Genomic DNA, 16,142 nt, shown 5'->3' with positions numbered 1-16,142 from the left:
TCCAAAATTGCCTTCTGAGCACACTGCTCCAATTTAGATAGACTTCTTGACAAACTAGCACTGAAAACACCTAGAAATTTCTTTCAGGCTTCAGCATGAGCCTTGCTACACTTCTCAGTAGCTGCAATGGGTGTGTCACAGATTTACACATAATAGCAATAACAACCCATCCCCCCTCAAAAGAAAAAAACCCAAACACTTCAGCACAATATCCACAATTCAAAAGCTCTGCACTTAAGAGGACTATAAATTCTGCAGTCACCAATACATCAGTCATCAACTTCCCTCTGCTACTGATGTGAAACTGGGAAAGAGACAGTACAGTCAATATTCAACAGGTAAATCAGTTTGTGGCAGGTAAAAAGACAGTACTAAGTGCAAAAAGATGAAAAGAGATTTTACTTCACTCGTAAATATTTTTTTTCTGATCCTTCAGAACGCCCAAGATTTACAAGAAAAACATAGGAGATGAGCAGTTGCAATACAAATCTAGGAGATCCAAAAGAGAAGAAAATGAGAAAAACAAAGCCACAACTTATTTCTACATATTTCCCACCTGCCATGAATCCAAAAAGCACTATCAAGTACACACCTTCATAGCAAGTGCAATTAAAGCCCCTTCTGTTGGCTTCCCCATCAATGTGTTGTTTCTAATCACGGCATCATTGCACACACAACCAGCCTAAAAGATGAGGAAGGAAAAGGAAGAAAAGAGAACACAAAGTAAATCCCATACAAAACTCTTGTGCTACATCATAAGTTAAAACTCACCTTTCTTTGCCAAGATCTTACCTCCACAATTTTGCTAATGGACGGGTTGTTATAACCATGAATAACTTCACCATCAAGCATCACTTCTCCAAACCTGTTATAACCTACTCCAGTAACCTGCAAGACAAGCAGCCAGAGGCAGCATGCAACTTAGTGTTCACCAGGTTAACTGGTCTCAAAACTACAGAAGAATTTCAAAAGTTCATTCAAAATGGCTGCTTTTACTCACTGTGCATAAATTCTTCTTACTCAGCTTCTAGCAACACTCTGAGTTCAATAAAATATATTAGAGACTAATTTCTTTAACCAGTATCAATCTATCCTTAGCATAAAAAAACGTAGTGTATGTTGTTTCCATACAGCATTAGGCATGCTTTCTTTTTTCTTTTGCTTTCTGACTTTTTTCCTCCTATTTGTCTTCACCCTGATTAATAATGCATATCCCCTGCAGGGGAATATTATTACAGAGTAGAGTCCTACTTCTATCGAGTTATTAAAAAAAACCCCAAAAAACAGTTGAACAGCCTCTCAGACATCAGAAAGGTGCTAAAACCAGCAAAATTCTATTTTTAGTGCATAAAACCAGGCATCCTACTAAGATCCCAAAAAAGTCCTCATATCTACAGCATTAACAACTAATATATTTCACAGCCATTTTAAGTTCTCTTTCCATTAGGAAAAAGGAGCTGATTTGCCTCAGATGCAACTGTGCTAATAGCAATATTCATATAAACTTTTATCAATTAAAAAAAACAAGTATAAGGATATGTAACAAAATATAGGCAATTAATAGGAAAGAATGTGAAAAAATGTCAGTATTTTTTCCTACAGAATAAAATTACAAGATCATCTCTTAACTCTAGTGTGGAAATAGAGACCTGATCAAGAAGTTTGAGAATTTAAGAACTTGATTAAAACATTCCTATGAACTCACATCCAGTTCCACACCTCACTGCTTTTCCATTCCTGCTGCTTTTGCTTCTCTTCTGTGGATTTATATCATCAGCCTTTCCAGCAACTCCCTAATCTCAACTATCACTGTTTCATGTCCTGCTCCTACTTGAAAGTCCATCCATTATAAAAAACCAAGAATGACAGCATATTCAGTATGAACAGTTTTCTGTCTTTTGACACCTTTTGTCTTTTAGGCAAAAAGCTGGATATCTCCACTTTAAATATTTGGAACATGTAAATTTTTGGGGGGTTTTCTTTGTACCTGAAACAGCAAAATAGCCTCAATTTTCTGTACTGAAGAAACACACAATCTCTCAACTTGTCTATCTCAGCATCCATTTCTTACCGTGCATGACCTACAGTCACCAAAAGTTTCAAGAACTTAACATATATTTTTAAAAAATATATGTAAATATATATAAATTTATATATATGTGTAAATATATATAAAACGTATATATAAAAACATATAAAATGTTTCTGTAACCAGAGAAGGCTTGGACAGCAGAGCTCAAAGGCTGCATACTAAATGAACTGAGGGACAGGAGCTAAGTACAACAAATTTATGCTTTCTAAACTGATGCTTTACCTGCAGTATAGTCCAGCATGTTACACAACAAAATAAAAAGGCAAATTCAAGTCTAAGTATCACACTGCATACCTCAGCATGCTGTCCATCAGAAGTAAAAATATGGGTAACAGTCATCTCATTCTTTGTCAGAGTTCCAGTTTTGTCAGAACAAATGACATTGCAACAACCTGAAATAACATTAACATTTATAAGATAATTCTTGTTTAGAACTGAGTAATGAACAAATACAAAAGTATGCAATCTGAGCAAATTTCTAGAAATATTGCAGCTGTCTGTGAATAAGAACAAGTGAAAGACAGCAAATTTTCAATGACTAATGAATAATTGTGTAAGATTCTTTAAGAGTTTGCCCAATAAATAACAAACCCCTCCAAACCTAATTTAAATCACAAATTCACAATTTATACAAAATGTGTCCACTCACTACCTATCCTTTATTTTATTCTGCTGTATCTCAAGCTATGTTACTGAAATCTCAGTTGTGATTCCTGGTGAGGAGAAAAACTAAGAGCCTGCTTTACAAAAATAATTCTTCTTTATTAAAAAGTACAACATGTATTTAACACTAGCCATACTATGTGTCACACACATGTGACTTACTAATAAGCCTACAAATTTTAATAAGCTGGAAAAGATTACAAAAATGTGAGATTTGTATATGCCTTTTTAACTTTGGAATTGAGATTCTCAGAGTGTTGCAGCATCTTGACATTTCTGGACATGACAGCAGGAACAGTACAAGCAACAAAAAACCTTGCAAAACTCATGAAACTCTGCTAGAGACGTAGAAAAAAAAATTCCCAATCTTCAAATTGCAAAAAGGAATTTCGATGTGGCAAAATTATTCATCTTAGTATTTGTATTTCTTTTCCATCTTCTGTGCTTTACATGTTTTATAACTCAACCTGCATACAGAACTTTTTTGAGCTTCAAAGTCTAAATTATTTTAGGTTCTAATACAAGCAGCATAACATCCTAAAGGTGCATTATGATTATAAAGCTTTTTCTAATAATCAAATATGGATTTGTTTTCAACTGTCAATATCACTCACAAATTTACATCAAAAAGTTAAAATTTCAGAAATATTTTACAAGTCTTACTTATCAAGAACATCTTACAGCAAACACTTTAGTCTATTGCTAGCATGGCATGCTATTAACTGGCAGATTCTTTATTTCAGTTTAAGAAAAGTACTTAGAAGGCCCATGGAAACATCTCCCTGAATTGCTCCAGTGTAACACACATCCAATTCAGGAGTGTTTTAAAAATGCCAACAAACTGCTAGCAAAATAAGAATACCTGCTTTGTTTTCCTCATAAGTCATTAGTATTTCCTAATGTTTACATCAAAAACACCACCTCAAAAGTCAGTCCAGTCATACCTAAAGTTTCAACAATAGGCAGCTTTTTTACAATAGCCCTTTTCTTCACCATTCTCATCACACCAAGGGCCAGTGTCACCGTCACCACAATTGGGAGTCCTTCAGGGATTGCAGCTACAGCCAAACTGCAACGAAAATAAATACACAGATATGATTTCAAATGTTATACAGGAATACACAGTAATGATGAATTTACAGTTCAGAACATTGTTTCTGTAGATTACTGGTTAAAACTGAAAGGAAGAAGTTGGCATGTGATTCTAGTTATATAGCATTTGTTAAAAGAAACCTGCTGAAGACAGCAACAAATGAAATAAATTGGATCATTTCTACTCATTATTTATGCAAAAGTATGAAGAAACGTAGGGGAGAGGGAGAAATCAATTGTACATCTGTTTTGCCTACACAAAACACTAATTAGGCAGTTCAAAGCAGCCCAGATTATGAAGAATAAGTGTAGTCAGCACTAAATAGAACTGGGAAATGCCACCACTGATCTACAATTGTTACTGCCAGATCATGATGTGGCAGCAGATTCAGTCAGGGAATGGCCTTGGAGGTCATTTTAAAAACAAACAAATAAAAACTTGATGACAATATAAACAAGATCGCAACTCATTAGGCAATTCTCAAAGATGCAGTTCCTCGGTTTCTTTTCTCCCTTCCACAAATGTGTAATTCTTCAGGGTCTGATCCTGCCACTTAAAGAAACCTTTCTGCCTTATGCACTGCCCATGTAATCAGCAGCCCCACAACTTTTCTAGGAACATGGAGTTAGACATCTAAATTCAGTGCTGTTCTCAGCAAACAGACTGGGATTAAGTTTGCATAATATAGTAGAAAATAAGTTTCTGAACTATATGACACAAAGCTTGCAAATAACTAGCAATAACTAGTTTTGTCATATGCCTTGTAAAATTACAGCTATTTTATTTATTCAGCAACAAAAATTCAAACTGTACAATTCTATTGCCTGTTTGCAGACATTCCACAAGACACTCAGAAATCACCAAATGAGTGTAAAGTTTAAGAAACTGACAGAAACACACTGCACCATAAAAAATATGCATGAATTTCCTTTTCTATTTTCATTTTGAATCACTTACATAAAGTTAAGAGCAGTGTATGCAAGCATACTGTAAAATAGATCACTAGTTTCAAACACTTGCTGTAATGCACGATATACATTATTTCAAAATATAAATCTTACCTCACACCAATTGTGAACATATCAAGGATATGCTTTCCTTGCAACCAGCCAACTAGCATAATAACTCCTATAAAGAAAACAGTCAAGGGGATAAATGTAAACCAGCATGTACTGTAGCCTCATGGGGACAAGAAAAAAAAAAAAAAAATCATATAACCAGAACAAAGCTCACCCATTGTGCTACCCATAAATTTGTATTATTTATTTCACTGTCATGATTCCATTAGTATGACAAAGATGAAGAAAGTATCAGCCAGTGAAGTTGCCCAATCATATTTCTAAGTGAGGTACTCATTATGCCCACTTTGAATCAGAATCCAAGACACATTGCAATTTAAAAGGAAGTATTTGGAGGACAAAAAGTCAGTAAAACACATTTGCAGGAAGAAGCAAGTAAACACCCTTAGGATTAGACTTATGTCACATTATGCAATTTTCAGATGACTAGTGGCATGAACTCAAAGTGACCAATTAAATCAGGAGCCAAAGGATTTTTAGAGATTCTGTCTTCCATTTCCCAGGCCATTAGATAATATTTTGCAATTATTATCTTACCTATTATACCAAAGGAATACAAGGAAAGCTGTTTTCCCAAGAGATCCATGCTCTTCTGCAGAGGTGTCTTTGGGGCCTTGATAAATAGCAAACAAGCAGCAGTTAACAAATGGACTGCATCACATTTTACTTCACAGATGCAAAATTCAAGACAGTCAGTGAATAAGATGCAGATATACCCTATATTTCCATATATTCACTTTAGGAAAACAGACTGTTCTTTCACAGCACTCAATGAGATTCAAAAATACTTCAATTAAATGAAATATTTATTAGGAATATTCTTCTACGGCTTTGTGATATCTGCAATGAATCTAATATATCAAAAATTTCCTTAAAAAAACAAAACCTCAGCCCAACTACAAGCCACCATACTTCCCCCAAGACCAAAAACTCTTGGTAGCAAGAATAAAACTGATTTTCAAAACAGGGGTATTAGAGCCCTGGAAGTCCAGTTATATCTCAGAAGGAATGTTTTTAATCATCTACAGAAAATTCAATTTAGCAAAACAGAAAGTTATGTAAATATTTAGACAGGTTCAGAGTATTATTTTCACAGCTACTATCTTTAGGTCAGCTACAGGTATTTTCTTGCACTGTATTCAATTTTACTTTCATGTTCAAGAGTTAAGATTTACTTCACTACAAGAAAGGAAAATACTGAAAGCAATGTATGTTTAACTAAGCTCCTATGGAATAAATTCAAAGTTTTAGTGAATGAAATACTTTCAAACTATGTCTTGGCTTCTAAATATCTTATCTTACCTCTTCTGCTTGCATCATTTTGAAAACCTCCCCAAATTCAGAGTTTTCTCCTGTTCCAATAACTATCCCCTAAAAAAAAAACCACAAAACCAACAAAGCCAAATCAAATCTGAAGTTTTAGTTTTAATGGTTGTTAATTGACAGATTTTACTCCAATCATGGGCAAATGCCATTTAGCCCAATACAAATTTTAACAATGTTTACAGAATTAGTTCTTGTCACAAGTAGGGAATTTTTCCTACAAAACCTTTTGCCTCAGTGAAACAAATTGCTTTTTTGTGCACTGCTGAAGTACCTATTAACTACCAGTAGCAAAACTCAAACTGGTAACACCTAACACTAGCCATAACCATATTTTCAAACACATATTTTCAAACACACAAGTGTACCTCTAGAAGCAAAACACCCAGACAGAGAAGTTTTACATCATCTGCTCCCTATGAATTTGAGCTCTCATGGCCATAGTCTTCTTATTAAACTAGTGTATGAAAAAGCACCAGTGAGAAAAGCTCTGCAAAGTATCACACTAATCACTGGGAGATAAACCTAAAAAATAACTGTCTTTAAATAGTTGAAACATGGAACATGTTATTCTCTCTCAATAATGATTTTACCTTTGCTTTTCCACATCTGACCAATGTCCCCATGAAAGCAATATTGCTCCTGGAAGTAAGGTCTCCATTGGTTGCTGCTGGCTGAGGAGCTGTAGATTTAGAGCAAGGAGCTGTCTCACCTGTGAGACTGGATTCATCAATAGAAAGGTCCACAGCCTTTGAAAACAGAATGTGTAAAAAGCATGACAATATTTTGTAAGTATTTGGAAGTGTAAAGGTAAGTTTCACAAGTCTGACCATTAAAATATAACCAATTTATTCATATGATAAGCAGACACGTCAATATTTTAAAGATCATCGAAGCAACAATCACTCCTACAAAACTCTCACCAAAGATGGAAGATGAAGATGCCATTTTGCTACTGTTCAAATTTAGCCATGAGCTCTGAAATATTTCTCACCACTACCAAAAGGAATTGTGTTTCAAGCCTACACTGCTATGGGTACATTAGTTTTTGATTCAATACACTGGCTTTAGAGAAGATTATCAGAAAACTTCATGGACCATTCATTAACACACAGAAAACCAAGGCCAGAAAAGATCTGCAAATTCATTTTGAAAATCAAGATTGTCCCTGAAAAATCAGACCAGTGAAGAAAAGTTTTCACTTATGCAAATGCCTTTCCAAAGCAAATAGTGCCTGGTTACCACTTCTACCATTTTCTAGGACAGCAACAATGAGAATATGCAGAACAAATCCAGTTCTTTCTCTGAAAATATGATCTCCATATAATTTCTTTTTAAAATACATCAACCTGTAGCAATGCCAGTAGACACAAGAGGAAAATAAGATGACATGCTCTTATTTTCAAATGATGTGCAAGAGTAGTTTAGGATGGAAAAAAATCTCATCTAGTGAAGGGCTGCAGACAGCTGAGAAACTTCTAATTCCATTTCTGCTTTCCTTTGCAAGAGGCCTGAGCATGCTGCTATCATATCATGGTATCAGATAAAAGGAAGAAAGTAGGTGCTGCTGCAACAGCAGTTTCATAACAATGCAGGGACTACACAATTGCCAAGGGAAGTAGTGTGTTTGCAACCATAAAAAATAAACCCACTCAAGTACCAACTACACCACAGAGGCTAACAACACAATCCAAACAAATTTGTCAAGAAACTAGCAAATTTAGAATTTGTCATTGAAATGAAGACTGATTAATTAACTATCAACTGTGGATAACCTGGACATACAGATTTTTATATCTAGACACTACCTTAACAGGATAGATAACCCAGATACTGAGCAAACTGAGGATGTCCTATTTGACAGAAAAATGATATAATTCAACTAAAACTACCAAAATATGACAGATTCATTTAATATATATACACACATTCCACTTAATTTTTAGAGAATGTTCAAGTACTGCTATAGTGAAATTGCTTCAACCCAAGTACTTCCAACAGTGTTAATACCACAAATTAAGTACTAAGTAAACTAGAAGATATAACAACACACACTGATGAAAAAGCATCAGAGAGAAAAGATTACACCAGCACAATTGGAGAGTAGTGGAACTACACCTTAAAATTTAATGCAAATAAAGAGTGAAAACTACCTTCAACCAGATGCCAAAATATCTTAGCACTCAGACTGAAAGCAATGTTTGTACAACAAATTTAACATTCAGGGGAAAAAAAAGTATTTTCAATAATTTCATGTACATTATACATAAAATTGAAAAATTCTTTCTTCTCCTGTCCTACACTAAGAAACAACATACATTGGTTAAGAATGTATGTGACACTTGGAAAGTAATTACTTCAAATATTCTATCAAGATAGTTGTGACTTCCAAACAAGAACACTGCACTCCAGTACTCAGGGCTATCTTCCCCTGTGTCTCACAAAAAACAAAGTTATCAACTATGAAATCTAAGTTAGGAATATACCTCAAATAATCGTAGATCAGCTGGAACTCTGTCTCCCACTGACAGGCAGACTGTATCACCTGGCACTAAATCTCTTGCAAGTGTGTGTTCCACCCGACCTTCTCGCACACTGTAGGCACAAAGAGCAGTAAGAATGACTTCTCTGGCATTTTGGCTGAGAAAAGCATTCACACCATTGATTGCACATTGCAATGCTACACTTTTCAGCAAAATATTTCTAATTTGCTGCTTGTTTCTCAGAGCTTACACATCAGTAACATCATTCGAAGGGTTTAGAGAGGCAACCATACAACACCATTTTTTTTAGGCTCATAAAACAATCTTTAAAATGAGCAAAAGCAAAGTATGTTCTATGTCACCATAAGAACTTGATACACAGGAAGTAAGTTCAGTAAAATCTTTCCCATTTGCTCAATTCAGATTTCTTATTATTTACTTTAGGACACAAAGGACAAAATTACATACCAATGGCATTCTGGAGGCACTAGTTTACTAAGCTCTTCAAGAGATTTTTCTGATCTGTACTCCTGCAGAGACATTTTTTTAAAAAATAAAGCAGATTGTGGTTTTAAACAGGGAAAACTTGCACAGCATAAAATTCAGCTACTGAAATTTATTTCATTAAGAAAGTTGTATTAATATTCCAAACAGATAAGAGATGACTTTCAGCAATTTTGTTAGATAGGTTAAAAAGCAAATATGGTCCAAACACTGAAAAATGTACAGATTTGCCTACATGCATTTCTTCTGAAAAAACAGCAGAGGTCCTTGTCATTTTGCTTTGATATCTTCAGATTCTGTAATACTTGCTAAAATGCTTCTAAACTCAGGCATCAGACATAACTGAATGCCACAATTTAACAAATTGTACCAAAAATACTGTGTTCATGCTCCTAGCCCCAGGAGAGCCAAGGTAACACCTCATCTTTAACTTGATAAACAGGTTACAAAATTAAGGTAATTAAAAGATATAAAGTACATATAAAGTACAAACACACAAAGCAATTCTGGTTTACGCACATCCTGACTAAAGCTGTGCATTTACAGAATGAAAAAACTTTTTTATGACTTGGGAAATGAAGACAATCTTTTTTTCCATTTCTGTACAAAATTAAAGCAAGACTTACATTTTCAAATTATTTTCTATGAAGTTAGATGTTTAAGTATTCTACACTGTTTATTACAAGGGCTTCCTTACCAATTCCTCCTATTGCTAAGTATAATATTGACATAATATTGTATGACATATAATATTATATACATATACTTGTATACTATATCATATGAGTATAATACTGATATAGGTGCATGAATGTCAACATGGTTAAAGCAGGACCAATTGTGCACTTTAGAAAAGGCAAAGACTTGGATGAAAGCAGATGTCTCAACCACTCACAGTGCAATGCACCAAGACAACTACTTCAAGTCTTTTTAGTGAAAGTTGACATAAAAGCAATGATCTTATTTGGACAACAGCTGTCTTACCTGAACGAAGGCAACTGTAACAACAATGACTATTGCCTGCAAGAGAACAGAAGTGGGTGAGATAAAAGCATTCCAAATGACCATGAAAGCAAGTAATCATATTTGATTTTGCTGAGTCACAGTCATTACTACACATTAACAAGATGATTCAGGAAACAAACTAATTTTCTCATGCTCAAAATCACTCAGTATCTCTCAGGCCTGTCATAAAGCAATGTTATTTATTATCTATTTGCACCTGCTTCAGTGAGGTCCAAGAATGCAGTAACCTGATTTTACAAAAAATCAGATTAATAACTTGATAGCAAAGTTGAAAAACTGCCTCTGCTTCCTGTTTCTAAACAGTGAGTAAGAGACAGCAGTGGAAAGAGACCCATGACACAAACAGAAAAACTGACTGTTGTTTTCCTGTGACCAGAATAAAGGTGCATTAACTGCTACAGGGCATCACAGATGTGGTTTCATTCAAATACCCAGATAACAGAAAGACTAGATAAGAGGCAGCAAGCTGAAGAACCAGTCTGGAGCCACAGTCTAGCAAGAACAAGAGGAAGATGAGCCTCAGAAATTCTGCCCAAGGCACCCACAGAGTGAAACAGAACACTGGGCAAAATTCAAACAGACAAGATATCAGAGATCCCAAACAAAAATGCTAAAAAATGTTGCTCATTATGAAGAATAAGATAAGTACTAAGGCCTCAAGAATTGCCTTCAGAATCCCCTCTATCATATACAATTCTAGTTGCAACACTTCAACATAAACATTACAGGGCTTCTAAGAATGTGATGTGAAAGTGAGTAAATAAAATTAATCTATTCCAGGAAACAACAAAGATCAGTTTGTTGCAAAGCAAGTCTCACCTTCTCCTTCAATACACTTTGAAATTGAGTTTTGCTACATTAAATGCATTTGTTACCCAAGCTGAGTTGTTATACTGATTTCATACAGAACCTTAACACAACAACCATTAATTAAGCCTTTCGAGTACACACAGCAACTACTAAAAATAACCAAGATATTACCACTTTGTAAGTGAAAAATTCTCTTGAACTCTTAAATAAATCCACCTTATTTGTGACAGAAATATTATCCTCACCAATTGAATATAAGGAAATAACTATATACATATTTCATCTTTCCATGGAATATTTTCACACAGCTGCATGGTTTTTTGGAGGCTATATTATATTCCACAGACCATGCTACCTGAAAAAGCTTTGCATTCCTGGCTTCACATCAGTCTCTCAGCTTGTGTCTGTGTGTAGTTGTTTGCATTAAGAAACCAAATGGAAAGTATTTAATGATTTTATTTTTCAGTTCCCAGTCCAGATCAAGAAGTTTTACATTTGTACCAGCAGAGCTAAAAGGATTGCAGAAGCAGCTCAAGACAGCAGTGCCACCAAAAGTAATATATATCACTGATTTTTCATAGCAATTAAGTTTTGTTGCCAAGGGTCTGAGCACAAATGTATAGTCATAGAAAAACTGCACTATCATCTGAAAATGAAGTAAAACAAATATTCACCTGGTGACAAAGTGGGCATTGCCAATAATAACAAGACTAAATGGTACAAGTTAGAAGTTATACAAAACCCACAGCTGATAACTGTAACTCAATCACACTTTTTCTCCATATTTTAAGATACTTCTACCAAAGTTCACAAGGCTATTAAAAGATTTCTTCCCAGGCTGTAACAAAGAACTTTGAGTTTTTTCTTATTGCCTTGCTCAAGAGGGTTAAGAAACAGAATTAAGGGCACTAACCAAGGGGAAAAAACATGAAATTATTCAACTTTCAGCCACGATAATTAAATATATTTCAAAATGTAACAATTCACCTATATCCAACTTAGGAATACAAAACTATTACAAACTAACACTACAGTCAAATTCAAAATTGCAAGCTATATCTTTAAGAGGCCACATAGTTTATCTTTCAAAGGCAACTATTATTTATAAAAAAATAGAGGGGTTAGGAGCAAACCTCCAGTTATTCTGAGTTAAATACAAAAGTAAAGTCAAGAAAGAAAGTGCACAGGTAAGACAAAACAGAAAAAAAACCCAGCTGGAATGTGCCTCTAGTCATAAAGAAATCATGATTTTCAGTCACCACCTATCACCCCTAAAAGGTCAAAGGGATTACAGTCTTCTTCTCTGTGCCACTTGCAGTGACAAACAGTTATGAATACTATATTTGGCTCACTAGGTTAGCACCCTTTTTAGCAACCTAGCAACCTTCTACAAAAATTTATTACTTCAGCTTCTATCTTCCTTCTGCAATTTCTAGACAGTCCAGGTTTTACTTCTTCATGTTTAAAAGATTACATCTTTCGAGTAAATTCACAGAAGGTTTATATTGGCATCAATTTGAAATTAAAGCATAATTTAAGATTAAAATTACACAGAATATGCCAAAAATTGCTTCTCTGAACCAACGCCTAAAGACAGGCATTTTAACCAATAGAAACGATGAAGGAGCAGCCATAAAATTCTTCATGGATGTATTTTGATATGTATTGCTGCTATCAATCAAGGAAAAGGGAAAAAAAAAAATAAAACCCAGTCACAAATTAAACTGATTTAATAACACACAAATCAAACTCGGTAACTGCAATCCAGTGATCCCACCCCACACTGGCATTCTCATAATGCTGAGCACACATGTGGTCACACATTGCCAAGTACTCCCAACCAAGACAGAATTTGAGTTGCTTACCACAGTAATACTGACAGCATCATCAAACTGATGCATTACAACACTGATGACTGCAGATGCCAGGAGAAGCATAATAAGGGGGTTTTTAAACTGAAATGAAACAGAAGAGTAATTCAGCCACACTCTTGACAGAAAGTTCATTTCATCTGTCCCTCAGAGCACACCAGATCTATTTTTGAAACATTGTTCTATTATTAAAGTATTTATAATCAACCAGTGCAAAGAAAAGCTAACTCCACAGTTCAGATGCTTACTTGAGGCGATTTCTTTTAAATATCAAAGACCTTGAAAAGACTGTATTCAATATGTAACAGGAAGAAAATGTTTCTTACATTTCTTGATTCACATTTTAAATGCAAAAAGAATAATCTTCTATAACTGTTTATACTGTATTTAAACATACAAAATGAAGCCTGAAATACATTCAAAATGTCTTTGAAGTAAAAGACTGACCCTGTTCCAGCAACTGATCACTATTAAGGTAGCAATATATTTTTTTAACTTTCAATTCATGATTTCTTATTTTACAAGATAAAAGTTTTCCTTTTATCTTTCTTCCACAGAGTTTTTTTTAAGGCTAAAAAAATAAAGGATCTTGCTTCTCTGACAGCTGGTTGCTAACGTGGTGATTTTTTTTGAGAAACACTACAAAAAAAGTACATTGCAAATGTAGTTCTGATAAGCACACTCAAAGCAAGATGAATCTTAATAAATCCCATCTAAAATAGGCCTGGGCAATATGGCTTAGAAGTGTTCTAATGTATCTGAGTAATTGACCCTAAACACTTGAAAATAAGGCATTCATGCCAGAGTACAGCCAGGATGGGATGTGCTCCCACCACGACCATCATCAGAGAACTGAGTGTCTTTTTAATCTCTCCCAAGGAACACAGAGCCAACCACAGAGTGCAACTTCAGGGCTGCATTTGCTGCACAGCCAAGGTGCAGCAAACACTGACCAAAATGTTTAACATTACAAATTCTTTAGAAAAATCATCTGTGTAAATACCTAGTATAGCTGGGGGGTGGGATGGGTAGGCAGGAGAAAGTAGTGACACTTACACATCAGATATGTATATATGTGTTTGAGATATATCACACTGGTAAGAAAAATTCACACTTGACTCTTGCCAGTTCTGCTCAACACCAGAATCAAGGTCCCACCTCCACCCTCAGATCAAAGGCAGCATTTTTGCTTTTTGAAATTTCCTATCAAGTTGTTCATATTTCACATTCCATTTAAATATTCACCAATGGTTATATGCATTGTTCTCTGGTCTTAGTACAATTCAAGACCAAGTTTGGCTGCAGGGAAGTTTACTCTGCTTTTTTAGCCCTCAGGCTAGTTATGAATGGCACCCTTTGGATAGCTATGAACATACATTTAAGAACAAATCACAATCAAAACACTGTGATATCTATAGGTATATGCCTAAATAAAAGATTTTTCAATAGGTAAATTAGATATAAATTAAACAAGCTGTAGTTTCCCACTCTACTAGATTTTTCACACTTTTATCAAAATATGTTAATGTACACAAAAGCTAAGCAAAACAAAATAAAGAGCAAAACTACTGAAAAGTATTAAAACCAAAAAGCAGAAAGGACAAAAATCTTCACCTGGGATATATATTTTTTCCACAGTGGTTCATCTTCACTAATATCAAATTCATTCCAACCATGAAATGCCCGTCTATGACAAACTTCACAGTTTTTTAACCCATTCTGAAGATTAGCCTATTAAAATATGCAAAGAATAAAGCAGCAATTACACTGAGAAGCTAGTGTATATTCTCACAACCAAATACACAGCCTTAGATTATACAAATTTGGGCAATATCAGAAAGACAAGCTTGGTACTAATGTTTGTATGACAATAAAAGCTAACTAACTACTATTTTAAAACACTGTTTTGCAGTATTCAGGGGATTCAACCAAAAATTCACAGAACTACAGAAGCAGATGTTGCTTCACATCTGTAAATGACTGCTGATCTTCCCTGTAAAACTCTACAACAAACCAAACTGTGGTCATCCTTCAGACTCTTGAGGGTTATGTCATGAGTTCAATGACTCAGCCAAATGACAGCAATAGCTTCAACATCTTGAGCTGTCAGTGACCAACATTTATCATGGTGTACTCCTCAAGCAGTCAAGCACACAGAAAATGAAAAAAGATCATCTATCATGAAAATTAACCCAGATTGAATGGTTCATAAATCTGACAATGGGTAGCTTTCTCAGTCCTGTTTCTATATTTAAGACAGAGGCTGCCAAAATAAATTAAGAACATTGAAGATTGCTTAAAGAAATTGAAGCAATTAAAAAGACAAATTTTTTAACAAGATTAAGTCTAGGATTTTTATTAACAAATTGCAATTTTCAAAGCAGACAAATCAAAAAATTTTCACATTGAATCTCACTTCCCCTGCAAATGCCGGATTTTTTTTTTTTTTTATGTTAAGAGATTAGAGCATTTCTAGTAACAATTTAAAAATCAACTTGCTTTTAGATGCAGGTAATAGCTAACATCAAACTACATGATAATGCATCAACTTCGAATTACAAGATCTGTTCTCAGGAAATACCAAATTTATTGTTTGCTAACATTCTTTAGATATGAATAAATTACTTACTTGCAGAATACTTGCTACTTCATCAACTGGCAATTCACTTGCTTTTTTTGAAGACAGTACAGGAATCATTGTCTCATTGTCACCATCAGGGATTTTTTGAAGACGTGCAACCTAGAAATAAAACCAAAGTCTGAAGGGGAGTGCTACTGCTTTATTCTAAATAATATATCCTAGACCAATTAAGAATTAATAACATCAAAGGCAGTTTTTTATAAAAATTGCACTTAAATAATCTACAATTTAGGTTATTTTCATGCAGTTACCACCTGCAATAATAAAACACTGGACATGCAAGTGAAAACACTCATTTCTGTAACAATGTGTTCAGTGAAGGTAAAGAGACTAACAGCAAAATAACTGAATAATCCTTTAGCTCATTATCATCAATATCTAGTCAGAAAGTCACTCCAGATACATTTCACTCCCTGCTCCTACTTTCTAGTCATTAATGAAGGTACTCTAAGCAGACCTAATTACATTTTCTTGTACATAAAGAAAGGAGAAACACCAGCAAGAAAACCTCAAACAGGAGTACAGATGCAAGTGAAGCCATAAAATTTGACTACACT

At 34.6% G+C, this 16,142-nt stretch overlaps 1 protein-coding gene across 8 annotated transcripts in view; it reads right to left on the bottom strand.

Annotated features, from left to right (window-relative positions):
• Positions 1 to 16,142, bottom strand: part of ATP2C1 (ATPase secretory pathway Ca2+ transporting 1) — a 63,169-nt gene that overhangs the window by 14,798 nt on the left and 32,229 nt on the right. For all 8 annotated transcript variants that reach the window (XM_079302025.1, XM_079302029.1, XM_079302026.1 and 5 more), the window contains 14 exons: positions 15,574 to 15,684; positions 14,559 to 14,675; positions 12,939 to 13,028; positions 10,222 to 10,257; positions 9,202 to 9,263; positions 8,737 to 8,845; positions 6,844 to 6,999; positions 6,230 to 6,298; positions 5,465 to 5,540; positions 4,910 to 4,976; positions 3,700 to 3,824; positions 2,387 to 2,484; positions 793 to 888; positions 593 to 682 (listed from right to left, as the gene is read on the bottom strand). In XM_079302025.1, the coding sequence (XP_079158151.1) occupies positions 593 to 682; positions 793 to 888; positions 2,387 to 2,484; positions 3,700 to 3,824; positions 4,910 to 4,976; positions 5,465 to 5,540; positions 6,230 to 6,298; positions 6,844 to 6,999; positions 8,737 to 8,845; positions 9,202 to 9,263; positions 10,222 to 10,257; positions 12,939 to 13,028; positions 14,559 to 14,675; positions 15,574 to 15,684 (1,302 nt within the window). The remainder of the gene's footprint in view (positions 1 to 592; positions 683 to 792; positions 889 to 2,386; positions 2,485 to 3,699; positions 3,825 to 4,909; positions 4,977 to 5,464; positions 5,541 to 6,229; positions 6,299 to 6,843; positions 7,000 to 8,736; positions 8,846 to 9,201; positions 9,264 to 10,221; positions 10,258 to 12,938; positions 13,029 to 14,558; positions 14,676 to 15,573; positions 15,685 to 16,142) is intronic.

This window comes from Erithacus rubecula, assembly GCF_903797595.1.
Source record: "Erithacus rubecula genome assembly, chromosome: 3".
NCBI lineage: Eukaryota > Metazoa > Chordata > Aves > Passeriformes > Muscicapidae > Erithacus > Erithacus rubecula.
The sequence above is the reverse complement of the archived record's forward strand: the minus strand, read 5'-3'. Positions and strand labels throughout refer to the sequence as shown.